At 42.7% G+C, this 27,638-nt stretch overlaps 1 protein-coding gene across 1 annotated transcript in view; it reads right to left on the bottom strand.

The window, feature by feature from the left end:
* LOC138303708 (protein prune homolog 2-like) overlaps window positions 1-27,638 on the bottom strand; it is a 1,166,077-nt gene that overhangs the window by 788,354 nt on the left and 350,085 nt on the right. Inside the window, exon 5 of the mRNA XM_069243093.1 lies at window positions 10,273-10,436. Coding sequence (XP_069099194.1) covers window positions 10,273-10,436 — 164 coding nt within the window. The remainder of the gene's footprint in view (window positions 1-10,272; window positions 10,437-27,638) is intronic.

Here is a 27,638-nt window from a genome sequence, read left to right as displayed (position 1 = left end):
CAAAACCAGAAGAAGAAGAAGAAGGAGAACTTGTGGAGAGGAATCAGAGCGTATCAGAACCGCCTGAACCAGGTGCAAGTCCATCAAGAGGAAACACCATGTCACAAGAGGAGGGTACTGTCCAACGTCCTGAAAGGGCACATCGAGAAAAGACCCATAGAGGCAACAATTGGCCAGATAAGCCACTCTTCAAGATAAGAGATGTATCAAATGACACAAGAATCGATGAAAACAATACATCTAGAGTGGAGGATCTGAGTGAAGGAGAACAACAGGGTGAGCGAAGGTTAAAAAGAAAAAGAATCGCAAACAGAAGATATACGGGTCATGAATGGGCATATGCTACAACTTCTGAATGGCAACAAGAAGTTCTAGCATTCTGCTTTGATCGAGAAGTACCAGGCCAATACTACGGTACCTGAACGAATCCGAGGAAAGCCTGGTTAAGTTTTGGAAAATTTTGAAATTGAAAAGAGACATTATAAACTACCGGAAGTCACACTAAAACTGGATTGACTTTGAACCTGATTACGACAAGCTGCTAACCGAATTTGATAAGAGGTCCTGGAGTGAGTGAAGACGCTGTAAATAAACGCAGAAAACCAGAAAATTTGAACAATCCTCTAGTTGATTGTTGCTCTACTGTCTGATTCTATATAAACATGGCTTACAATAGAAATAGTAGCAAGGGAAGTAAGGTGTGTGGTTGGTTAGGTCTTATAATAGATGTTGTGTGTGCAGTAAAAATTGTGGGAGTGATTGTAGGAATGCCATGGATAGAGAAAGAAACTATTAACGATACTTCAAAACCTGAAACTACCACACTAACACCATGGGAGAGATTTGAGCAAGACGCAAGACACATGCATGAGGGAACTAATGCAAAAGGGGAACTCTCCACTAATGTCTTCTATCGCTTACTGAACGAGTATGTGGAAACTATGGATGCGAAAAATTGTTATGTATGTACTAAAATTCCTTCATCTGTGCAGGAGGGGGTTACTTATCATAGCCTCCCTTTAACCTATGGGATTAGTTGTAGCTTGCTATTAACACGATTCTATAATCAAGAGCATGTGCAATATTTTCATTCAAATTTGGATGTTGTGTTTTCTTTTGTGCCTGTGATTGAATTTTTAAACAAGTTAGCTAAGGAACATGATATAAAAATAGTTAGGGGATTCTTTGAGCCGACGCTTACATTTGGAACTGCCTATGCACACCGCAATAATTTGACTTGCTTATTATCACATGTAGAGAAAAGCTTCTTAGATCACACAGATGATAGACGCAAAGCATTAAAAGAAAGATTAGAAAAAGGATTAGAGAAACGCACATACGCAAATGATTATGCTTACACTGCAATCAAGACACAAGGCAAATTAGCTATAGATGCATTACATGTAGGTAGGCTTTGTATATATAGGCCAAAATCTGAACAGGATAATTTGTTTGTGGGTACGAGTGAATGCAGGCATGTGTTTTTGTTGCAGAGTAAGTGGACCTTTATGTTAAATGGACAAGATCCAGCGATTCCTGGAATCTATTACATCTGTGGGCTAAATGCTTATTACCGTCTCCCTAAGGGATGGTATGGGACATGTTATTTGGGGATAGTATTCCCAAAGATTTACCAAATTGATGACTTAAAGCAAATACCTAAAACGTCTGAATTACAACATCCCAGACAGAAACGAGAATCAGTGGCGGCTGTCATTGGTGATATATTTGGAGCTATAATCCCATCAGTAGGGGTTATCTTGAACTCTATGAAGATTCAAAAGTTGTCTATTATAGTGGATAACATGCTGACAAATTTTACAGGGGCTATCTCCTGATGGATACTGAACTTGCTGCAGAAAGAGCTATGACTCTTCAAAATCGGCTTGCTTCAGACATTCTTTTAGCTAAGAGTGGAAGGGTCTGCAAGATGCTCAATGAGCGTCATTGTTGTTCATTTATACCTGATAACAGTAAGAAGATTAGAAGTATGCTTACTAACCTTACTAGAGATAGTACAGATTTGAAGGATTTGAAAGAACTCGGAGTTTGGGAGAAATTTGGAAAGGGAATTGCCAGAGTGGGAAGCTGGTTTACCAACATTTGGAATGGAGTACTTGCAAAAATATTGGTGGGTCTATTAATTGTTCTGGTCTGTCTATTAGGATTATGGGGTGGCATGCAAAATTAATGACAAAATAAAGAGAAATTGGACCAAAAGAACCAGGAGAAATGAAGAAAGTGAAAGAGAGAAAATGTTTAATGAAATCTGGGAAAGTTCACATAAAGGCCAGGATGTTGAAATGCGCATTATGCGCAAGGTGAAAAATTAAAATGAAAGGTCAAAAGAAAGATTTGTGTGATGAAGAGCCTCATCAGAGGAGGGACTGAGAGAGCGTGGTTTAAATATTACATATATTAGATGTGAAATGCTTATATATAAATACCTAACAAAGCTGCATACAAAAAAACGATCATAAAATATTATTTGTTTAAATGTATTCTTAACATGATTATAAGTGTGAAGTTACTATTGTGCACATAAACTAATGTCAACTATAAGAAATAACTGCTTGCATTATGATTAATTGAATATGCTAACACCTACTAGGATTGCATTTGTATTAGAACCCATAGGCCTTAATTTAGCGTGAGTTGAAGTTTTAGCCGTGTAGCTCTCATATTAAAGCATATTTTTCTGTTTTCCAGTGTGCTGACACGTAAAAGGCCATAACCCAGCATTTGTTCCTTTTCTTTGTTTTATGTTGCTAATTCCTTCTGTTTCCCATCCGCATATTAGCTGTCTTAGTATAAGTTTTATACGTTTTGCAACAATCATAGAAACACTCAAGGACGTTTAGCCATGGAAAAGAGAACTTTTGACCTGAAGAACGTGCCAAAGGATGATACCCTCCGGATGTGCCACCTACGAAGACGTCAATTATGAAGACCAATCAAAACGTTATAAATTATCGTGGGGTGACAATTAGGATTACCTAATGTATAATTTGATAGGTTAAAGATAGTGGGGTATAGCGGTTATCCAATAGAATTTTGGGGGAATGTATTTGGAAAAAGGGATAAAAACTCATGACACAGAACAGTCGGGGAATTAGGTAGGGAATGATATCGATTGCATCCAGAAACTCTGTCACTCTGTTTGGTGATTTGATACTTAGACAAAACCATCTTCATCCATAGACTGCCCCTTTTACACTTCTCCTCCTTATGAGGGAAGCGTCCCCTGTCCTTAGATGAAATAGACTGTCGGCGTTCTAACTGATGTCCTGAAGACGAAGACTGATCCTGTATGCTGACTTATTCCGAGGAGGGTAATAATGACAATGCTATTGTAATTTGTCTGTTTGCTTTTCCTATCTAGGTACCAACTGCTGTATTTTTGGATAGAGATCTTAGTCAGATGTTTTCCAAATTTGTGTTCAAAATTATTTTGCATGAAGTCCAACATGCCGATGCTAATCAGTGGTTAGGCTAGGTGATCACTTTGACTGGCGCAAATAGACGTGACTGACATTGTGCTATGCTGAACTGAGGCGTATATGATATCTTATGCACTCTGATCTATGCATATCTTATGTTGGTTCTCTTAGGTTTATGATCTTTGCATTATTGAAGTCTTATCATAGCCGTCGTGTTGTGATTTTGCTCATTTGCTTCTTGGTTTTGACATTGACACTTCTATTATTAGATTGTAATCAATAGGGAATAAAATTCACAAAAAACTCCAATAAAGGTGTGGTTATTCATGGGTGAAAGGTCATGGTTGCGCCGATAATTTAATCAATGTCTTCATCCAAAGTAAAGTATATTGTGGTAATATATGTTGATAACGTCATTGACATATTGCTTGACATATTGATCAGTTATCTCGTTCTACGGTGTCTCACCACTGGGGCAAAAGATTCATCGGCCTAAAACGAGTCCTAATGTGTATAAAATGTACATAAAGGGACGCGTTAACAAGGGCATTCCCCCCAAAAATTGCAGGCGCCAGAATACAATGTTTACAATATACAGATGACACGGTGCCCCTGGACCAGACACCAATTGTGCTTCAGCGCCTTCTTAATGCTTTGGTGACTTACTGCCAAGAAAATAGCCTGAAAATACACGTCACTTAAACAAAAGTTAGAGCAATTTTTTCTAATAAGCATGGAGCCTGGCTCACTGAGGGAAGCCTAGTAGAAGTAGTTGAAACCTACAAGTAGCTGGGGGTTTGGCTGGACCATAGGGCCCACAACGTATTGCAAGTTCAGGCATAAAAAAGCAGTCGCCAATTCATTGGAATGGGCCTTTTGTAAGCTTCAGAAATCATTGACGTACCCCGCTTTAAGCCCCCTGCTAAACATGATGGGTAGTAAATTTCTCCCAACTTTAACACATGGCACAATTATTTACAACCAAAATTGGCAAATTGGCTGGATTGTTTTTTTACTCTGACCAGCCTGCAGCGCCGGCTAACGTCAATCCTTAAATAAGGCGCCCGCCTGGTGCGTAGGAATGGCATTAGCCGGCGGTAAATTTTTAGACGCAAACCGGCGCTGGTTTGCGTCAAAAAGTATAAATATGGGCCATTATATCACGGGTCCCTGATTAGCACTTGGTAGGCATTTTTAACCTCAGGGAGGCTCTATGTCGGCTTGAGATTCCTCCGTATTTTAGTTTCTGCGATCAATACTCTCATACTTTTTTAATTGCCAATTATTTATGTAAAGTATTTATATATTATCTGCTGAAAAATGAAAGAGATTTTATAAGGTACGATTTGTCGTAATTGTTTCTGTGACTTTTGTAATGATTTTAAATAATCATGCAATAAAGAATCTATCTATCTGTTGGATGTTGCAGCCTGCAGTGATGAGTATTTCGAGGATGTGGTCAGAAGTGTAATGAAGAGTTAAAATGGGTGTTTTTGATGATGTCGTCTGTCAGGAGAATGAAATATTGCAGTATGTATGTTGATGAGCATGAGTTGTAGCGTTTGGAGTGTTTGTGCTCAGGAATGTGTGCTACTGAGTGGTCTGTGTTTGAAGTTGTAGGTGCTGGACATGCAAGGAAGGTGTACGTGTTTGCTTCAACCTTACCTGGGGGACAATAGCTCTGGCCTCAGACACTTCTAGGCCAAACAGGCTGACAGAGGTGATGTCCTTGTCTGTGTCTGCCTTTTGCTGGGAACACTCGATGTGGGACTGTCGGGGGGATTGTTAGATGAAGGTGGAGTGAAGTGATAATTGTTCCACAGGTCTAGTGGCCCCTGACTGGCAGAGCAGGCTAAGACCACAGGCTGGAGGAGCATAGATGCTAGACGGGGTAGCTTCCACTACCAGTTTCTGATTTACTTCTTTCATTTTATTCCACAGCAATAAACAGGATCTTGGGGAGTGGAAGTTGACCTGCTGGTGTAGTAGCACCTGATTGGTCACATATCTTGAATATGGGCTGATGGAGCTGCAGTTGCTGGTGGTGCAATCTTCTACTGGTGAGTCTGGGGTGCCTTTTTTAAACTTGGTCCACAGTGGCAAATGTGACCTTAGTAAGCAGTTGTTGGTACTCTAGTCTGGGAAGACCTGAATGGCTGGACAGGTCAAGAGTGCAGGCTGGAAGAGCTGCGAGTTCTTGTGGGTCCATCTACTGATTTCACCTACTCACATGCATGACTGCTTGTCTGCACTACCACCTCCCAGTTTCTAATGATTTCTAAAATCCATCTTTACACTTGTCTGTTCTCCATATTTTATGTAAATGTGATGAAAGGAGAGGTTTGAAAAATTTTATCACATGAGCACAACTTTGTAAAGTTCCTGATTATTGGCCTTTTGGTGTCTCAGGGGCTTTACACTTCTCTTACTGGTGTAGATTTATCTCACCAATTTTTAGCTGGTACAGGTTTTAGATGTGAGTGCATACCTCGCATAGCATTTTCTTGCTAGTAGTCTGATGTTGTGGTGCGCATGTAATTTACAAGAAGTTTGTATTCAAGTGAATACCTTGGTTTACCATAAACTACACTTGCATACAAAATACTTGTGAAAGTCTCAATTTTCATTCAAAAGCACAACTCGTGTTTACCTTTGCCATCTCATAGAGATATTTCATTGTAATTGACATTTGCAAACTATATATAAAAAATATATCCTAATGAAAATCTGCACACATGAATTCCAAAATAAGTCACAGCATCACATGTACAGCACAGGAATGATGCTTTTTCTAGCTGTGGGTTTACTTTATTAGCAATATTTCCAGATGGCAACACAAATAAATAAAAAGAAACAAAAGCGGGACATATTAGAGCATTGGAAATGATTGAATGTGTTCAGCCCAGTAGGATGCCCAAGCAATGAACACATGAAGAGCCTTTAAAAAAGTTGGTTTTCTATGAATTTCTAGGTAAGAAATTAAACAAAATTATTTGGGCCCGGCCCAAAAAAAAAACCTTAGAAGTATGACGATTTACACCTCTATTTGAAAGTACTTTAATACTATTGGAGTGTGTCTTTTAAAAGCAATATTAACATGAAAAGCGTGCAATATATTCTGTAATGAAGCTGCATAGAAAATGTGTTAACGTAGAAAATAATGCACGTGTTTGAAATATGCCCACAGGGAGTGGCCACCATTGTATACGAAGACTAATGAAACTTATTAATGCTGAATTAATTATGTACTAATGTTTTTAATTTGTATTAGCATATTATAGTTAGAATCATGTATTAGGGGTTTGTTAACTAAATTACTAGGCCTTAGTTTAGCGAGGATCTGGGCCTAGCTGCCTGGTCTCATATTAAGCTGTGTTTTTTCCTAACGTGCAATGTGCTGTTTTCCTGAAGGACAAGACCCTGTACTTTTCCAGAAAACTAGAGATGTGTGTGTAGCCGTAGTAAATTCTTTCTCATGGGACCCGACTTGCCCAAGGAGACATTCCTGCTGAATGCAACAGTGTAATTCGTAACAGGTGCAAGGCTGCCTAGAGTAGGAGAAGACAATGGGACTACTGACTGGAGCATAAAGTGTAACTTTTCTTACCTGAACATTCCGACCGATGGAGACATCAATAATGTGAGCCAATCAACGACATGAGAACTGTGTTTATGGAAAATTCTAGTGAAATGCTTGGAGAATTATTGGACAGAGATAATGATGCGCAAAATATTATCCAATGAGGAATTAGGAGCAAATTAGGCAATATTGATTTAACTGCATGACACGAGGAGAAATTGGGACATTATTGAACACTCCACTCCAAGCCATACTTTGCCATTTTACTGAGCCATTTAGGCCATTCTTATGAGACTTTGCCGTTTGTTCTTCTTGATACTTTAAACCATCCTCTATTCGTTCTTACCTGATGCTTACTTCTCCTCTATATGAGGGAAGAGTCCTATTCTTTAGCTATGCCATACTGAGACTTTGCCCTGTCCTATCTTTGCTGATGGTGAATCGACTGATGTCCTGAGGACGAAGACTGACGCTGCTTGCTGATTCGTTGGAGGGGTAACTATCTGATGAAAATTGTAACTGTCTGTTTGCCTTTTCTTTCTAGGTACCAACTGCTCTTTTGATAGAGGCCTCAGTTCGATGTTTTCCAAATTTGTGTTTGCTAAATTGTTTTGCATGAAGCCCAACATGCTGATGCTAATTCGAGGTTAGTTAAGGTGTTCACAAATACCGGACGCAAATAGACAAATGACTGAGTTCTGGCTTTGTTGAATCTTGCGCTACTGAGACTTTGCTAAGCTGCTTCTTATTAATGATGTGTTAATGCTTAATGAATATTCTCTATGCATTGAATAATTGTGTTCTAATTATAAATTTGAAGAGTTACTGATGAGATTGATTGCTAATGAGATTAACAGAGATGACTATTAGATTGTAACTAATAGGGAAATAAATATCCTAACACTTAACTAAATTGGTGTGGTTATTCCTGACTGAAAGGTCATGGTGTGTTCACATCATTGATTCGTAATAAATGTTATTGATTAATATGTTGATTAGATGCTGCAGATATTGATGGGGTATTGATCTATTGATTTTGTGGTGCCAGAAAGATATCTCGTATTGGGAAGTCTCCGAACGTGGTCCAAAGGTCCATCGACCTAGGCGTGTCTCCTTGTAAGTTTACTTATCAAGGTTCTAACATGCTATCAACACTTGTTCGCAACTCACACACATCCACTGTAGAATGCCTGGAAAGCTGCTGGTTCTCGTGCATATCACAGTTTATTTTATGTGATATTTTTATAACATAACATTTTCCTAATGCAGTGGTCCTTAAACTTTCAGCTTCTGTGGACCCTACCTTTACCATTACTGGAACCTGGGGACCCAACTGAAGCCCTGTTGGAATCCAGGGATCTCCCGCCACTGAGTCATTACCAGAAGCCGGGTCCCCAACCTAAACATTGTTGATGATTTCAACCGCAAAACACAAAACACAAAACACAAAAAATACAAAAACAAGTATTCATCAAACATACACAAATGATAACACATTTTACTTAACTTGCAAACAAATATAAATAAAAAATAAAAATTTTAATGTTAAGAGTAAGATTGGAGCTTTTCTAAATTCAATTGAAGCCACACATCGTCCATTCTATTATCTGGTTGATGGACCTGCACTGCTCACACAAATCAATCTGAGGATATTAATTTAATTTGTAGCCTCCAATTTCAAATGTTTTAACATTTAGAGTACATTTAAAAAATGTCAAATGTATATTTAGCCACATTATTTTTATACACTTTTAATAATCTGCAGACCACAGGCTGGGAACCACCCATGCACGTTCAAAAGGCAGCTCAATGTGCAAATTAATGTATTTGCCTTTTCTTTTTATTCCCCGGGAAAACATTTTTTCTGTAAAGAAACCCTTGTCCATACACCTTCACCGCGTTTGGGAGTGAGTCATCATTCCCTTTCCTTCCTTAGACAGGGAGTAACTTAAGCCATCTGCTGGAGTAAAGCAACAACCTTGTGCTTAGTGGGTCAGAGAGCAGTTTAAAAATGTCCCCTGGGTCTGGAGTTTGTAGACATTAACAAACTTACAATGCAAAGCACGTTTTGTTTCTCCCACTCCCTGGCCTTGCGCAGGAATTGCGCAGGTTTAGTTAGGACTGTAAATTAAATTATGAATCAGGTTGAAATTGTATGTTTCACAAACCGTTGATTCCTTCGTTGTCCGTTTTTAGATCGAGTCCGCAAGCGCTTTCACCTGTTGTCAATGTTGTAAGCTTTTAACCACACTCACTGCACGCCCATTACTTTCACTCATTAGTGAGCTTGCCTTTCAAAAATCCTCTCTCATCATTGGTAAATGCTTTACGTTTGTCCCGCCTTGGGGCAGTTTTGTTACCGTCTTGCAGACTGACCCTGTTACATGGATAATTGCATGATTGTCGATACATTGCAAACTTCTTTTTCCTTTTGGGTCTCTCCTTCGCTCTCATACTCATGGAGGCCGTGGTGCATTGGATGACTCGCATATGTCAAATGTTTTACATTTCATTTTCAATTGAAGTGGCAAGAAAAGTCCAGTTAGGAACTTACAACGTTAATAGCTCTAACTCGAGAAAACGCGAGACCCATTGCATTGCAAATGCTTTTTGGTAAGAAGCGCCTGTTACTGCCACACAATGGTATTCATCTCATTTTTAGAAAGTTTCAGAAGTTTTAAGGCGCTTTTGATGCCCCACTGCTCAGAAGAAGGGTGGGTGCGTGGATGGGAATACAGCGAGACCATGAGTAATGGTGATTTGATTACAGAATTTCCTTGAAATGAAATACTAATGAAAGTTACAAATGTTTCCCAGCAAAACAGAATTATTCGAGCGTGTTTTGATCAGGAGATATTTAAACATGCGCGCAATGGCGTGCGATCCATATTCATTGTCCACTGCCGGGGAAGAGCGTCATTACTGCCAATGCCAAACAGCCCCCGGACATAAAGTTAAAACAACTAGAGAAGCTATGCTGGCTCCCCGGCTGATATTCTGACAGCTCGCTTTAATATCTTTTTCTTCTGATACGGCTAAAACCCCTTATGCCTATTTTTAAATGCGCATTTTTAATATTCAATATAATGTTACTCTTTAACAAACTCTTTACTCCCTGCTTCTTTTATGGCGCTCCCCGTCGCCTTGGAAGGGATTGTTAACCAAAGAATGGATTACAGTCTTGCTGCATGAGCAGTTGCCTCAACACCCCATTAAGCCGTTCAGTATTTAATAGAAAGAGCCATCTCTCACCTCTGAGGAGATGAGCCAGTTGCTGAGTGAGTAACTCGGGCGCCTCTTGCAGAATCTCTCGCGCCACTAAGGAGGAGGCGGAGCCCTCCCACTCCAGGCCGGCCTTGCATCCTTCATCTGGGCTGATGACTTTGACGACACATGCCTCCAAAGTTGCATCGTCTCTGAAAACCGAAAAATAAGCACGTTATACGCTTGGCGAGCACTTGCCCTATAACCAAGAAATATTGTGTTTATTTCATTAATAATAAAGAAAAATATCAAATTTGGGATCTCAGGACGCTACGGGGCAGTTATCCATCATTCTTACGAACGTCAATACACCAAAGTACAAGAGTAGCGGAAGTAACATCACGTGGCCTTTGACCTTCACTTCCACTCACACACACACACATACACCATACTTACACATACACCAACACTCCACCAACATACACACACTCTCACATTAACACACTCTCACCCGCAAGCACGCACACAACATTCATTTAAAAGCATTTTTTAAACTTACCTAAGGGTAGTATTCCATGTAATTGTACTCCATTATGTATTATCCCTAGACTGGATAATATTATATGATTCACTATTAGTGTAATAAAAAATGGACAGGAAACTATGAAACTGGAGCCTCAAAAACATCCATAAGGACTAGCTGCCACTGGGGCCGTGGCACTGGTTTTGTGATTCCTGGGGCCATGGGTTGCAAAAGCAGTACTATGGATAACAGGTGGCAAGCCAGGCGTTGAGACCCCTGGTGACCCATAAATAACACCCATGTTCTTACCTAATTGGACAAGCAGTGTTAGGTATGAACAAAAAAAAAACAGAACTCCACCTGATGATGGGACAAGACAGCTTTAAGTGGACTGTGTCCCTCTGAGCCTCAGACCTGGTAGCACTTAAGAACAGACATTGGGACAGGTCCTTAACCTCTTAGCTGCTGGGCCTCCCCCGCCCCCCCCCAGTGCTGAGCCCTTTTTTGGCTATTTGGTGTGGTTCGCGCTTAGGCCTTCATAACTTTTTGTCCACATAAGCCATCCAAGCCAAATTTGCGTCCTTTATTTCCAACCTCCTAGGGATTCTAATGGTACCCAGAGTTTGTGGTTTCCCCTGGAGGAGACCAAGAAATTAGCCAAAATACAGTGAAAACTACGTTTTTTTAAAAAAAATGGGAAAAAAGGGCTGCAGAAGAAGGATTGTGTTTTTTTCCCTGAAAATGGCATCAACAAAGGGTTTCTGGTGCTAAAATCACCATCTTCCCACCTTTCAGGAACTGGCAGACTTGAATCAGAAAACCACATTTTTCAACACAAATTTGGCATTTTACTGGGACATTCCCCATTTTTACTATTTTTGGTGCTTTCAGCCTCCTTCCAGTTAGTGACAGGAATGGGTGTGAAACCAATGCTGGATCCCAGAACGCTAAACATTTCTGAAAAGTAGACAAAATCCTGAATTCAGCAAGGGGTTATTTGTGTAGATCCTACAAGGTTTTCCTACAGAAAATAACAGCTGAAATAAAAAAAATATTGAAATTGAGCTGAAAACAACAGCAATTTTTCTTTATGTTTTACTCTGTAACTTTTTCCTGCGATGTCAGATATTTGAAAGCAATATACCGTTACGTCTGCTGGACTCTTCTGGTTGCGAGGATATATAGGGCTTGTAGGTTCATCAAGAACCCTAGGTACCCAGAGACAATAAATGAGCTGCACCCTGCAGTTGGTTTTCATTCTATACTGGGTATACAGCAATTCATTTGCTGAAATATGAAGAGTGAAAAATAGGTATCAAGAAAACCTTTGCATTTCCAAAATGGGCTCAAGATAAGGTTTTGAGGAGCAGTGGTTATTTGCACATCTCTGAATTCCGGGGTGCCCATACTAGCATGTGAATTGCAGGGCATTTCTCAAATAGACGTCTTTTTTACACACGCTCTTATATTTGGAAGGGAAAAATGTAGAGAAAGATAACGGGCAATAACACTTGTTTTGCTATTCTATGTTCCCCCAAGTCTCCCGATAAAAATGATACCTCACTTGTGTGGGTACGCCTAGCGCCCGCGACAGGAAATGCCCCAAAACACCGTGGACACATCCCATTTTTTGACAGAAAACAGAGCTGTTTTTTGCAAAGTGCCTACCTGTAGATTTTGGCCTCTAGCTCAGCCTGCACCTAGGGAAACCTACCACACCTGTGCATTTTTGAAAACTAGAGACCTAGGGGAATCCAAGATGGGGTGACTTGTGGGGCTCTGACCAGGTTCTGTTACCCAGAATCCTTTGCAAACCTAAAAATGTGGCTAAAAAAACACATTTTCCTCACATTTCGGTGACAGAAAGTTCTGGAATCTGAGAGGAGCCACAAATTTCCTTCCACCCAGCATTCCCCCAAGTCTCCCGATAAAAATGATACCTCACTTGTGTGGGTAGGCCTAGCGCCCGCAACAGGATGTGCCCCAAAACACAACGTGGACACATCCCATTTTTTGACAGAAAACAGAGCTGTTTTTTGCAAAGTGCCTACCTGTAGATTTTGGCCTCTAGCTCAGCCGGCACCTAGGGAAATCTACCAAACCTGTGCATTTTTGAAAACTAGAGACCTAGGGGAATCCAAGATGGGGTGACTTGTGGGGCTCTCACCAGGGTCTGTAACCCAGAATCCTTTGCAAACCTGAAAATGTGGCTAAAATAACAAGTTTTCCTCACATTTCGGTGACAGAAAGTTCTGGAATCTGAGAGGAGCCACAAATTTCCTTCCACCCAGCATTCCCCCAAGTCTCCCGATAAAAATGATACCTCACTTGGGTGGGTAGGCCTAGCGCCCGCGACAGGAAATGCCCCAAAACACAACGTGGACACATCACATTTTTTCATAGAAAACAGTGCCTACCTGTGGATTTTTGCCTCTAGCTCAGCCGGCACCTGGGGAAACCTAGCAAACTAGTGCATTTTTGAAAACTAGAATCCTAGGGGAATCCAAGATGGGGTGACTTGTGGGGCTCTGACCAGGTTCTGTTACCCAGAATCCCTTGCAAACCTCAAAATGTGGCTAAAAAAACACGTTTTCCTCACATTTCGGTAACAAAAAGTTCTGGAATCTGAGAGGAGCCACAAATTTCCTTCCACCCAGCGTTTCCCCAAGTCTCCTGATAAAAATGATACCTCACTTGTGTGGGTAGGCCTAGCGCCCGCAACAGGAAATGCCCCAAAACACAACGTGGACACATCACATTTTTTCATAGAAAGCAGTGCCTACCTGTGGATTTTTGCCTCTAGCTCAGCCGGCACCTGGGGAAACCTAGCAAACCAGCGCATTTTTGAAAACTAGAATCCTAGGGGAATCCAAGATGGGGTGACTTGTGGGGCTCTGACCAGGTTCTGCTACCCAGAATCCCTTGCAAACCTCAAAATGTGGCTAAAAAAACACGTTTTCCTCACATTTCGGTAACAGAAAGTTCTGGCATCTGAGAGGAGCCACAAATTTCCTTCCACCCAGCGTTCCCCTAAGTCTCCCGATAAAAATGATACCTCACTTGTGTGGGTTGGCCTAGCGCCCGCGACAGGAAACGCCCCAAAACACAACGTGGACTCATCCCATTTTTTGACAGAAAACAGAGCTGTTTTTTGCAAAGTGCCTACCTGTAGATTTTGGCCTCTAGCTCAGCCGGCACCTAGGGAAACCTACCAACCCTGTGCATTTTTGAAAACTAGAGACCTAGGGGAATCCAAGGTGGGGTGACTTGTGGGGCTCTGACCAGGTTCTTTTACCCAGAATCCTTTGCAAATCTCAAAATGTGGCTAAACAAACACATTTTCCTCACATTTCGGTAACAGAAAGTTCTGGAATCTGAGAGGAGCCACAAATGTCCTTCCACCCAGCGTTCCCCCAAGTCTCCCGATAAAAATGATACCTCACTTGTGTGGGTAGGCCTAGCGCCCGCAACAGGAAATGCCCCAAAACACAACGTGGACATATCACATTTTTTCATAGAAAACAGTGCCTACCTGTGGATTTTGGCCTCTAGCTCAGCCGGCACCTAGGGAAACCTAGCAAACCAGCGCATTTTTGAAAACTAGAATCCTAGGGGAATCCAAGATGCGGTGACTTGTGGGGCTCTGACCAGGATCTGTTACCCAGACTCCTTTGCAAACCTCAAAATGTGGCTAAAAAAACACGTTTTCCTCACATTTCGGTAACAGAAAGTTCTGGAATCTGAGAGGAGCCACAAATTTCCTTCCACCCAGCGTTCCCCCAAGTCTCCTGATAAAAATGATACCTCACTTGTGTGGGTTGGCCTAGCGCCCGCGACAGGAAATGCCCCAAAACACAACGTGGACACATCCCATTTTTTGACAGAAAACAGAGCTGTTTTTTGCAAAGTGCCTACCTGTAGATTTTGGCCTCTAGCTCAGCCGGCACCTAGGGAAACCTACCAACCCTGTGCATTTTTGAAAACTAGAGACCTTGGGGAATCCAAGATGGGGTGACTTGTGGGGCTCTGACCAGGTTCTGTTACCCAGAATCCTTTGCAAATCTCAAAATGTGGCTAAACAAACACATTTTCCTCACATTTCGGTAACAGAAAGTTCTGGAATCTGAGAGGAGCCACAAATGTCCTTCCACCCAGCGTTCCCCCAAGTCTCCCGATAAAAATGATACCTCACTTGTGTGGGTAGGCCTAGCGCCCGCAACAGGAAATGCCCCAAAACACAACGTGGACATATCACATTTTTTCATAGAAAACAGTGCCTACCTGTGGATTTTGGCCTCTAGCTCAGCCGGCACCTGGGGAAACCTAGCAAACCAGCGCATTTTTGAAAACTAGAATCCTAGGGGAATCCAAGATGGGGTGACTTGTGGGGCTCTGACCAGGTTCTGTTACCCAGAATCCTTTGCAAATCTCAAAATGTGGCTAAAAAAACACATTTTCCTCACATTTCGGTAACAGAAAGTTCTGGAATCTGAGAGGAGCCACAAATTTCCTTCCACCCAGCATTCCCCCAAGTCTCCCGATAAAAATGGTACCTCACTTGTGTGGGTAGGCCTGGTGCCCACGACAGGAATAGATCACACAACGGTCAATGTTGGTCCTTACATGAGGCAGCTGTTGGCCCTGGGGTGATCCATTCCTGATGCAGGCACTAGATGTAGGCACTCAAGTGGGGTAGTGTTTTTATCAGGACAGGTGAGGAATCACTGGGTGGTAGGAATTTTGTGGATCCCAGCATCTTCCTGTAGTTTGTGTGACAGAAATGCGAGAAAAATAGAGTTTTTAATTCAACATTTCAGCTTTGCAGGGTATTCTGGGTAAGAAAACTTTGGGGAATCCACACAAGTCACACCTCAGTGGACTCCCCCGAATGTCAGGTTTCCAGAAATGTTTGGGTTTAGTGTGTTTCTCTATATGGCCGCCGAACCCAGGACCAAAAACACAGGTGCCTGCCTTACAAAACCAGTTTGTTTTGCGATAGATAATTTTGATGTCTCCACAATACGATTTAGGTGGCGGAATTTGGGGCTGAACTAAATTGGGGAGCTCCCAAGAGAGCACTCTCTCTCTCTGCTTGCTGCCGCATTCACCTGCTCTCTGGGTTGGGCTAACCCACTATTACCCAGTTGCACAAACTGCTTGGAAAGGGACAGCAGGACTGTCCTCATCACCTCCCTCAAAATGTACTGGAAGAGGAGTTATCGAATGGGACTCCTCCGACTGAAAAATCACTCCCAGAGTCTGCGCCATTGTCCTATCCCTCAGATGCTGTCTCAGTATCTGATGTCTCAGTCTCTGATCCTATGTCAGAGCTGTCCTCTATAACCCGAGTGACGGCAGCAGTCATCCATCAAGATGCCATCTCTGCTATTGGCTAAACTGTTGCTCTAAAACACTAGCCTACGTAGACAGTCACAAAATCGATGGTGTGTGTAAGATACGTGCAACAGTAGAGGCCACCTTACCTGCGCTTCTTCCCTCAATCAGCACGTTCTTTCAAGACACTCAAAAAACACCTTGTCACATACCATTCGTCACAGTCTTTTAGCACCTCCTGCGCCCAGTCCAACAATCATTATTGGTGGTCCCACTCCCTCCTCCTCAGATTCCCTCATTACCACCCAGCAAAAGTGCCCTTCATCTCTCCATAGCCGCCCTCCGCCTCGCACATACATTTAATTTGTATTATAGCGCAGGTAATGGCTGACTTTACTAATGTACTCAGCTATTTACATAAAATACAGATTTGCTCTTTGCAGTAGGCATATACACCTTCTGCGCTTCTTTATGGCACTAAAACTGCCACTAGACAAGTCTGACCCTTTTGTAGCAGAAACATAATCACAATACTTACTTGACTTTTTTATTGCTGCCTAAAAGCTACAGTTGAAAAGCGTCAGTTGAAGTATGTGCATTGCTTTGAAGACGCAAGCTGCAACTGCAAGACAACTGGTGGCAAATCTATATATAGATATATATATATATATATCACTTTTATATGTGGGTCTGGTTTTCCTGGGGGCCGATCGCAGCCCCCAGGGAAACCACACACATATTGACAAAAGTGATATATATATATATATATAGATCTATCTCTATATATATATCTATCTACATAGATATATCTATATATCTATATATATATATATAGATATATAGATATATCTATAGATCTATCTATAGATATATCCATGTAGATAGATATATATAGATATATCTATATAGATCTATATAGATATATAGATATATATATACTTTTTTTAGTTGTTGTATGGTTTCCTTGGGGGCCAAAATGGCCCTCAGGAACCCTACAACAACTAAAAAAAAATATTGCCCCCACAGGGGGTCGCCCTGCCCATGGGCTACTCCCTGTCCATTTATTTTCTTTTTGTTTGTTTAAAAAAAAAAAAATATTTAGCCCCTGGGGGGTCACGATCGCGCCCCCCGCAGGGGGTACCTACCTTAAAAAAAAAAATATATATAACCCTGGGGGGGGGAGGGGGCGTCCCGTTTTCCGAGGGGGCCGACCACCCCAAGTGAAATCCCTGGCGTCTAGTGGTGTTTCCTGGCCCCCGATCGCAGCTGTGCTGCGATCGGGGGCCAGGAAACACTTTCAGGAAGGCCTCGTAAGAAAGGGGAGACTCTCCCCTTTCTTACGAGGCCTTCCCAAACGTGGGGAAGGACGTTTTCCCCATTGGTGCAGGAAGCGGCCGCAAGGCTGCTTCCTGCTCTGATGGGTAAATCAACATTGTTACGTCAGCGCGCCAAAGGGGCAGGTGGGGGGAGACATGGAAGAGCTTCCGTGTCTCCCTGGGACCAAAATAAAAAAAAAAGAATCCTTGGGGCGACGCACCCGAGGATTTATTAACCCCCTCCCTGGTGTCGGCCACTGGTCGTGACCCGCACCAGGGAGGTAGTGCGGGCGTCGGCCAGTGGCCGACGCCCGCATTGAAGGGGTGAAAGGTCCCGATATTCATGTCCTTAACTTTACCTTTTTATGAACAATGAATATAAAACATGTTAAGGCAATCCATGTCTGTGATTTAGTTCCTGTTTATAGTTCACATTTCACTTAATTTAGCATTCCCTGAGGGTGTTAGCTATTTCCCGGATGTTTTGTTTCTGTATATATTTTTCCGTGCAGCATATTACTGGCTGGTCTACCATCAACTTATTTACTGGTGCTGCAGGTAGCATAGGATTTGTAGGACTTGGCACCCTTCCTCCCTACCTTCACATTCTGGCTTCAACTATGCACTTCCACTGCTCCTTGAAGTTAAGTTCACATATCTAAAAATATGATAATAAAGGTAAGAAGAAACTATAGGTTTCAATTATCAACAGTGAAATGTGTTGGCCTGCCACCTCCATAGTCTCCCCTCCCAGAACAGGTCTATATGTGATAGACAGTGTTTTCTATGTTGTGGTTTGTACACCTTTTGGTTTCCTTCCTCTATGTCCTACTTGCAGTGGCGGCTGATGATTTTTAGGTCTCATATACCACTTGTAGACCATACAAAATTTTAGGGTCCACCCAATGGTTACCATTAGTTAGCTTATAGTCACGCTCATTGGCTTTCTTCTTATGTGACGGCTTGCCATCCTCTTCTTGTTCTTTGTCCCTTCCCTGGAGCATAGCCTCTTTATCATCCTTTAGGCTAGTTGACTTTTAGCCTTTCACTGATCACATTTAGGAATCCATGAGAGTGCAATTGTTTCAGGACCATTCCCTTGTGTGCGGCTTCCCTCTCTGAATGCTCTGCTTTGCTCCCTCCTTCTCCCCAACTTGCTCTCGCCCTCACGTCCTGTTTTTTTTCCCCCCACCGTACTTGACATCATGCATTCTGTGTTGCTCGCTCCTCCCCTACTCCTGCCCATTTTATTCTTCTCCCAGACTTTCTTTATATTTTTATAAACACTTCCCGTGTCCGTTTTCCCTCTTGAGTGCTGCTCCTCTATCCACTCTAATTTGCTGTAATTATGGGAAGGAACTGGCAGCTCCAATTTCCTGCCATCCCTCTCCACTTTAAAAAAGTGCTTTCACACAGGTGCATGCTATTTTTTTCATTTACCAGGCCATCCTCTGTCTTGGATCAGTAAATTATAAAAAAGGTGTCCACGCCATTTAGTAGGTGCACACATGCGTGCTGATGCATGTGTGAGAATATTTTATCACATATGTGAATGCCTGCAGAATGACGCCGCACCAGTAGCATCATAATGCATACAGGTACCGTATCACAAAACATTTTTTCTTTCTCTTTTTTTTTTCTTGACGATGCTGCATTGCATTGACAAAAAGAAGTGGGAAAGCCAATATGTTCTTAAGACAAGACATATTGGCTTTTCCAATACTTGTTGAAAATTGTGGCACGTAACACCTGTCTTGAAATGCAACAACCAAGTCTAACTGTTTCAAGAAGGTTCTGAGGAGGACTCACCAAACATAAGATAATTTAGAAAAAAAGGAGATCAAATAGTGCATTTTACAACACATTTTCACATAACTCTGCTACAAGCACTAGGCTTTGAAAGGAAACACACAACATATATTAAGTACTTTCTTGGTGTGTTAACTAAACCTAAACCACCCATTAATGTTCCATCTTAGACTGACCTAAGATAATTTTGATAAAATGGCATGAAATGGTAAATTTTCAACCATTTTCACCAAATAAATATAAGAAGTCATATGTGATAAATGCAGCCATAAAATACAATTTTACTCAGCCTCTTGTAATTCACAGCACCTCTCTATGGTTGACTTGTCAGTCTTTTTCAAATTTACATAATACTCCTTAGGAGTAGATTTTCAATTGCATGTTATGACTGACAATCTCCCTGGAAAGGGCAGAATGCAGAAACTAAAAAAAATAATCTCAAAACTTCAAACAGGTCAGCATAGCTACACTTCTTTTACTGGCTCACATAGCAGTACTGTTGCTCAGGTTATAGAGTACAGGTTCAGACAGAACAGTGATCTTCAAACTTGTTGATACTAAGCCTCCCTTGCAGAAGGATCAGTTTAGTCGGGACCCCCAATTTTTTGAGTGAGTTAAAAGTTGAGCATTTTTTGAAGGCTAACTGGTGATATAAAGTAAGAGAATTACTAAGGACGAGAATCAATAATGCGTTTGAACAAATCACTTGCAAAGAAAATAGAATTTTTCCCAAAGCATAATTAGAAATAAACGTTTTGCATCAGAAACATTTTCAACAGTTAATTTTTATTTCACGTAGAAAGAAGGATGCGTTTTGTCATGTGTTTATCAATGTTGCATCTTTTTCTGCAGGTTAAAGGATTAGTCTTGAAATATCTTTACAAATCATACTCTATCTGTGACAAAGGATTAACTTGAGAGTAGCCAGCACGTTTCACCATATGGGAGCATGCAAGCCAGGGGCTTTTTCAAGGCTAATAGGAAAATGAAAATATATGCAAACCAAAAAAAAAGATATATTCAAATTGAGTATCAATGTTATTGGTGCTAATCCCTATTCGTGACAAGAATCGCCACACGTGTTGTCACAAATGATTTTAAGCTTAAATACTAAATAAAGGTATGACGTGGTGAAAAATAGAAAGTGAAACCATTAGTGTCAGTTACAGAATAAAAATGTAGACACACAGTAGATAATGCTAGTTTACATTACCACTAAAACCAATAAAGGTATTACAATCGATAGGGTACGGGCAACACATTACAGAACATGCTGAGACAAGAAACTGATGCATTTAACCTGTGTATTAATAATTCGGCCAAGTAATTTGAGAGTTATATTTGAAGACCTCCCTAGTCCCTTTTTATCAGAAATAATGTTGCTTATGAAGTTTACACCTTTCCATCAAGCAGTATGATAATTAGACAATACGAGCGGTTGTAGTGTCTTCCCCAGCCATGGAGCATACCCATGAACGACGCCACATGGGACCTGCATTCAAACATTACTTTATTCATCAGCATTCACTGAAGTACTATGCATTACATCATACATTCTGTTAACCACATCTTAACACCTCCCATCTATTGCATACCTCCTGTTCAGAGTCCACCAAGAACCACAAGGGCTGTAGTGTGCATACCTTCAAGATTCTACAGCAGTTACTATCATAGTCCCTATTTTCTAAAGATGAATTTCTATTTGCGCTTGCAAACAAGTATGTAATATCTTGAATGGCTCAAGATGGAGCATGTGCTTCTAATTTAGAGTTACTGCCCTGTTTGTCTAAAGACTAACGTAAGACTATCATATTAGAATAACTTTAAAAATTATGCTGATTTTAAATGCCATTTGTTCCTTTCGCCACAAACTGCATATCAAATGGGCCTTTCAACTTGAACTTGGTAAGCTTATCTACATTATGCTGTTACCATATTATCTCTCTCTCTGACTGCCAGCTAGAACATGTACTTTTTTCAAGAGTCTACGCCTTAAGATCTGATGGTAACCACCTTCATGTTTCACTTCACTACCTATTATATGCTCCCACAAAACGTTAATCTTTTACTGCACTTTTATTCTCCTTGTTCCGAGCTGCATTTGGACTTTGCCTGTTTCTTTATGACCGCTGGAATATTATAGCTCCATATTTGTTGTAGTGCAATAGTTATTTAGGGCCTGATTTAGATCTCAGCAGATGGAATACTTTGTCACAAATGTGACGGATATCCAATTTACTGCTTTGAGATCTCTATAAGATATAATGGGATCATAATAAGGCAGACAGGATATCCGTCACGTCTGTGATGGAGTATTCCCCTCCGCCAAGATCTAAATCAGGACCTTACTCTGTGCTCTGACACAAGCCTAATTATGTCAGGGAACATTTTCCCATTTTCGCTTTCTGTGTCTGTGTTGTTACTATCAGGCTCCCTGCTGGAGGCGGCATGTTATGGTTGGCTGCGGCAAGCCCCAGCCAGGCAGAATCACGCCACTCCCGTAAGGGATTGGTGATTACACTCCCTGTATAACCTGTGCTCACCCTTTGGTAGCATGGCACTGAGCAGTCAGACTTAACACAGAGGCAATATGTAAAGCAAGGGCACAGCACTTCCTCCCCGTAGCCATGCCTAGCAGCACAAATGAGACTTCACACACCATGTAGGTATGTCAAAATTGTATTAAACATACACATTGTCAACACAGCATGAGTATCATGGAAATCTGGGCATACATCAGGTTTAGCAATAAAGTTCACAATATTCAGCCCAACTGTGTGTAACACCAACAACAGTATGAAAAAGTGAGAAAACAATACGTTTCCTCCCCACACCCTCATGCGGTGCAAAACATTGTCAGCACAAATCTACCCTAGAATTTACCAAATGTGATGTAAAACTTAAATTCAGGATGCACTCTGGTTCCCAACGCTAGCAACAATAAGTACATAAAATGGTTGTAACATTTCCATATAGCTCTGCGGCCTAGGCCACACTAGTAAATCTTAATGACACCCTCAGGAATTTCCTATCAGAAGAATCTGACTAGCGACACCACAGTGCTACCATCACATTCACCCACACTCACTCCCATGCATTTACTCTGCATCAGCGGAAGGGCACATGCATGTCCTCCACTGGATAAGAGGTAGCACTGACCAACATGGCCAACATGGCATGGCAGGCCCTGGGTTGTGCACTTGCGCCAGAGGAGCTTTGGAGGCATGGAGCCTGGCCTAATAAGCCAGGGTGTCCCCAAATGCACAGTGGTGGTTTTATATATATATATCGAGTCTGGCGTAGCTGGCTTTTAGGTGCCTACTTTCACCAGGGCGTCATACCTATAGTGAGTCTGGCACTAGCCTGTGTGTTCTATATAGGTATTGGTTCTGGCATCCTATGCTAAGGTGGGCACCCTTGCACAGTGGTATTCCAATATAAGAACTTAGCTTGATAGCGCAGGCCAGTATAGCCACATTTGCCCCCTTGAGTTGGCTGTAACCTAAGTGTCCAGCCTGCCTCTGCAGGCTTGTATGTGTGCCAGGGCACACGTCCCCAGGCGGTACAGAACACCCATGGTGTTCGCACTGCCCATGAGAGCTGCTCTGTCCATAAGGTAGCATGGGAGAAAAGAGTCTATTAGGTCTGACTGCAATAGTGGATTGCAGAGGTGCTGCTGCATGATGTTTGGTATCATTGGATTCAGAGTGGCAAACACCCTCTAATGGTGAAGGTGGTTTAATTGAAAAAATGCCCTAGAAATGCCACTTCTAGGAAGTTGGCATTTCTAGATTCTAAAATGCTTCGCATGTTCTGTAAATTCAGCTTCATGCCATTGGGTGAGGGGGAAGAGCACATCTGTGCATTTCCCAAGTGACAGCTATAAAGCTAGGGCATCCAGAATGACAGAAGCCTGTCATTGGAGGCCTGGGATAGATCAATTGGAGGGAAAAGTTTCTGACACTTGGCCTCTCAGAGCCAGAGCATGGCCCAACTAAAAATAAAGATCTTTATTCCACATCCTTGGGACATATGGAGGGGGGACATTTAGCAGAGACATCTGTGGTTCAAAGGCAAATGCTTTGAACCATCCCTAACTTCAAAGGCACACTTTAGTATAACTTGGGGTACTATCTTGCAGCAGGGCAGATTTACATCTATGGTGACACAGGACCAGTGATGTTGGACTGCCTGGTGTGCACTGCCAGAGGAATCTGTTTTGCACAGGAGGATAACTTTCTGAGGCACGGATCAACGCACCCTTCCTGTATTGTGGCTGACCTGAACAGACTGCCTGATGCTGTGTCATAACCCAAGGCATGCTCTCCAAGGGCAGGTTGGCTGTTCCCTGTTCTCTGCGGAGGTCTCAGGGAAATCAAACACCTCCTCCGAGGGATTTACATCATCTGCCAGTACCATCTGGAGAGCAGTGGCCTCTTCTAGGCCTACATTATATGCTGGACTCCACCAAGCAGCAGCGGCGTGAGCATGGACTGAGTATTGTGTTTGAATACCTGGTGCAGAGCATGAAGGTACTGCCTGTGCCTCTTTATCGTGGGGACAACTGCACGCCGAGACGTCTTGTGGTGTGAGCGGGATCACCTGTTGCGGGACCATGCGTGGTCAGCTTGTGCACACACACACACTCGTACGTACTGGCTCCTTACACCTCAATACAGTGCCCTGTTATCCAGCTAGTGGATGCCACTGTACTTGCAGGCACCCTGGGTCCCAAACCGCCCTTCACTCACCAACCAGCTTCAGCTACCCTGCCCCACCCAAACCATAGATTGAGTCAACCTTCCCCCTGGCTAATAGGCCGCTTGTGGCCTTAGTCATACTACGCAGGATCCCAGGGACAAGATGGGAGTGGGGAAGGAAGGACAACAGCTGATCCATCAACAATTAGCAAGGAGACAGTTGGGTTCCCAGTAGGAGGTTCACCCAGAGATCTGCAACACACAGGTAAAGAGTAACTGGGCCTGCCTGTTAGCCACCACTGCATCTGGTCCCACCAGACAGTCAGCGTTACAATATAGTTACCAATTTCACAACCCCTGAAATGGAGGTGCACTGTTGGGGTGTATTTACTTGAGTCACCCTCGAAACTTCCGGTTGAACATGAAGAGTTACTAGGTCTGCACCCCACTTACAAGAAGGCACCGCATCTGGTGCATGAACACTTGCGTTGCACCAGAAGGTTACGCTCCCACTTGAAAAGTGCTTAGTGGTATACCACGACAAAAATGAGGCACAATATCAGAGGCCCAATGATCTGAATTTCCCCGACCATACGATCACTTCAAAGACAATTCTCAATGAGCTACCTCCTCAGGAAGAGGCACTAGTCTGATGCATGATGCCTTGAACCGCACCAGACACACCCAGACACTCCCAGAAAGAAAGTAAATCCTGCACCTCTCTGGAATGAGGCACAGCATCTAGTGCTCGATGACTTGAGTTGGTCTAGATCATCAGATCACACAAGAACTTTGTTTTAGTACCTCCCCGGAATGAGGTACAATGTCTGGTGTGTGATGACTTTAGTCGTACCAAACTCCCCGGTCACACACTTTGACACAAGTTCAGTCGTGCCATACGAGGCAGTGTATAGTACAGCTCTGGTTGCGAGTGTTGCAACCTGTAAACAGGGAGCAGCACGCAAAGCGCGTGCAGCCGAAGGTCACATGACAGAAATGGGACTCATTCGACAACAGCGGACCACGCATGGTCCCGCAACAGGTGATCCCGCTCACACCACAAGACGTCTCGGCGTGCAGTTGTCCCCACGATAAAGAGGCACAGGCAGTACCTTCATGCTCTGCACCAGGTATTCAAACACAATACTCAGTCCATGCTCACGCCGCTGCTGCTTGGTGGAGTCCAGCATATAATGTAGGCCTAGAAGAGGCCACTGCTCTCCAGATGGTACTGGCAGATGATGTAAATCCCTCGGAGGAGGTGTTTGATTTCCCTGAGACCTCCGCAGAGAACAGGGAACAGCCAACCTGCCCTTGGAGAGCATGCCTTGGGTTATGACACAGCATCAGGCAGTCTGTTCAGGTCAGCCACAATACAGGAAGGGTGCGTTGATCCGTGCCTCAGAAAGTTATCCTCCTGTGCAAAACAGATTCCTCTGGCAGTGCACACCAGGCAGTCCAACATCACTGGTCCTGTGTCACCATAGATGTAAATCTGCCCTGCTGCAAGATAGTACCCCAAGTTATACTAAAGTGTGCCTTTGAAGTTAGGGATGGTTCAAAGCATTTGCCTTTGAACCACAGATGTCTCTGCTAAATGTCCCCCCTCCATATGCCCCAAGGATGTGGAATAAAGATCTTTATTTTTAGTTGGGCCATGCTCTGGCTCTGAGAGGCCAAGTGTCAGAAACCTTTCCCTCCAATTGATCTATCCCAGGCCTCCAATGACAGGCTTCTGTCATTCTGGATGCCCTAGCTTTATAGCTGTCACTTGGGAAATGCACAGATGTGCTCTTCCCCCTCACCCAATGGCATGAAGCTGAATTTACAGAACATGCGAAGCATTTTAGAATCTAGAAATGCCAACTTCCTAGAAGTGGCATTTCTAGGGCATTTTTTCAATTAAACCACCTTCACCATTAGAGGGTGTTTGCCACTCTGAATCCAATGATACCAAACATCATGCAGCAGCACCTCTGCAATCCACTATTGCAGTCAGACCTAATAGACTCTTTTCTCCCATGCTACCTTATGGGCAGAGCAGCTCTCATGGGCAGTGCGAACACCATGGGTGTTCTGTACCGCCTGGGGACGTGTGCCCTGGCACACATACAAGCCTGCAGAGGCAGGCTGGACACTTAGGTTACAGCCAACTCAAGGGGGCAAATGTGGCTATACTGGCCTGCGCTATCAAGCTAAGTTCTTATATTGGAATACCACTGTGCAAGGGTGCCCACCTTAGCATAGGATGCCAGAACCAATACCTATATAGAACACACAGGCTAGTGCCAGACTCACTATAGGTATGACGCCCTGGTGAAAGTAGGCACCTAAAAGCCAGCTACGCCAGACTCGATATATATATATAAAACCACCACTGTGCATTTGGGGACACCCTGGCTTATTAGGCCAGGCTCCATGCCTCCAAAGCTCCTCTGGCGCAAGTGCACAACCCAGGGCCTGCCATGCCATGTTGGCCATGTTGGTCAGTGCTACCTCTTATCCAGTGGAGGACATGCATGTGCCCTTCCACCCTGCACCTACATGGGGACAGTTTCCGGGGCCCCACAGAAACTACAAGGAGACGGCCCATCCCATGGGCACAGCCGACACCCCTACATAGGGGAAACACAGGTGGGGGTCATCCCTACCAGAGCAGGGTACCCTTCCTAAACATGCCCTGGCCTACCACCTGCCCTGTCTTCAGGGCCCACCAGGGGAGGCATAAGGCTGGCTCAGAGTTGGCCCCCACTTTGTGCCCCGCCAGCCCATCCAATTCGGCCTAAGACATAGTCGACTTCAAGGGGGTGACATGCACAGTGCAGCGTCCACCTTGTAGCGAGGGCCGTACCTGCCCCAGGTATGTGGGGTGCCTTTTTTACAGGGTCCTGCTGGGTACAGCGCCTCAACTATGCCCATATCCACCCCTTCCTAACATAGGTAGAAAGGGCGTGTGCACTTTCCCACTGTCATATAGTGAAGAAGTGCTTAGAGTCCTATTGTCATGCATAGGGAGCCAGCAAACACTTTGAGAAAAAAAGCAAAAAGTTTAAGGAATATTCCCCAAGAAGTGCCATGTCCAACACTCCTATTTGCAGGTTTAATAAAAAGTAACTAGAGGTCTTCAAATATAATTCTGGAATTACTTCACTGAATAAATAATTTGAAGATTAAGGTACACGTTTCTTGCCTCAGCATGTTCGGTAATGTGTTGCCAGTGCCTTATCAATATGAATACCTTTATTGATTTTAGGGGTAATCTAAATTAGCAATATCTTCTGTATTTCTAGTTTTTTAGTCTATAATTGACACTAATGGCTTTCACTTTCTATTTTTCACCATGTCACACCTTTATTTAGCATTTGATTTTAAAATCAATCACAAAAACACATATGGAGTGCCTTGTCATGAATGGAGATTAGCCCTGATAATATTATTACCAAATTTGAATAAATCCTTATTTTGGCTTGCATATATTTTTATTTTTCTATTTGCCATGAATAATCCCTTGGCTTGTATGCTTCCTTAAGTTGAAACGTGTTGGCTACTCTCAAGTTAATCCTTTGTCACAGATAAAATATGATTTGTTAAGAAACTTCAAGACTAATCCTTTAAGCTGTAACAACAGATGCAGCATTGATAAAAACAATACAAGGCATCCTTCTTTCTACAAAAAATAAAACAGAAATAAATTAAATGTTGAAAAAGTTTCTGGTGGAAGATGTTTATTTC

Source organism: Pleurodeles waltl, chromosome 1_1 (assembly GCF_031143425.1).
Source record: "Pleurodeles waltl isolate 20211129_DDA chromosome 1_1, aPleWal1.hap1.20221129, whole genome shotgun sequence".
NCBI lineage: Eukaryota > Metazoa > Chordata > Amphibia > Caudata > Salamandridae > Pleurodeles > Pleurodeles waltl.
This window is presented reverse-complemented; position numbering and strand designations above follow the sequence as displayed.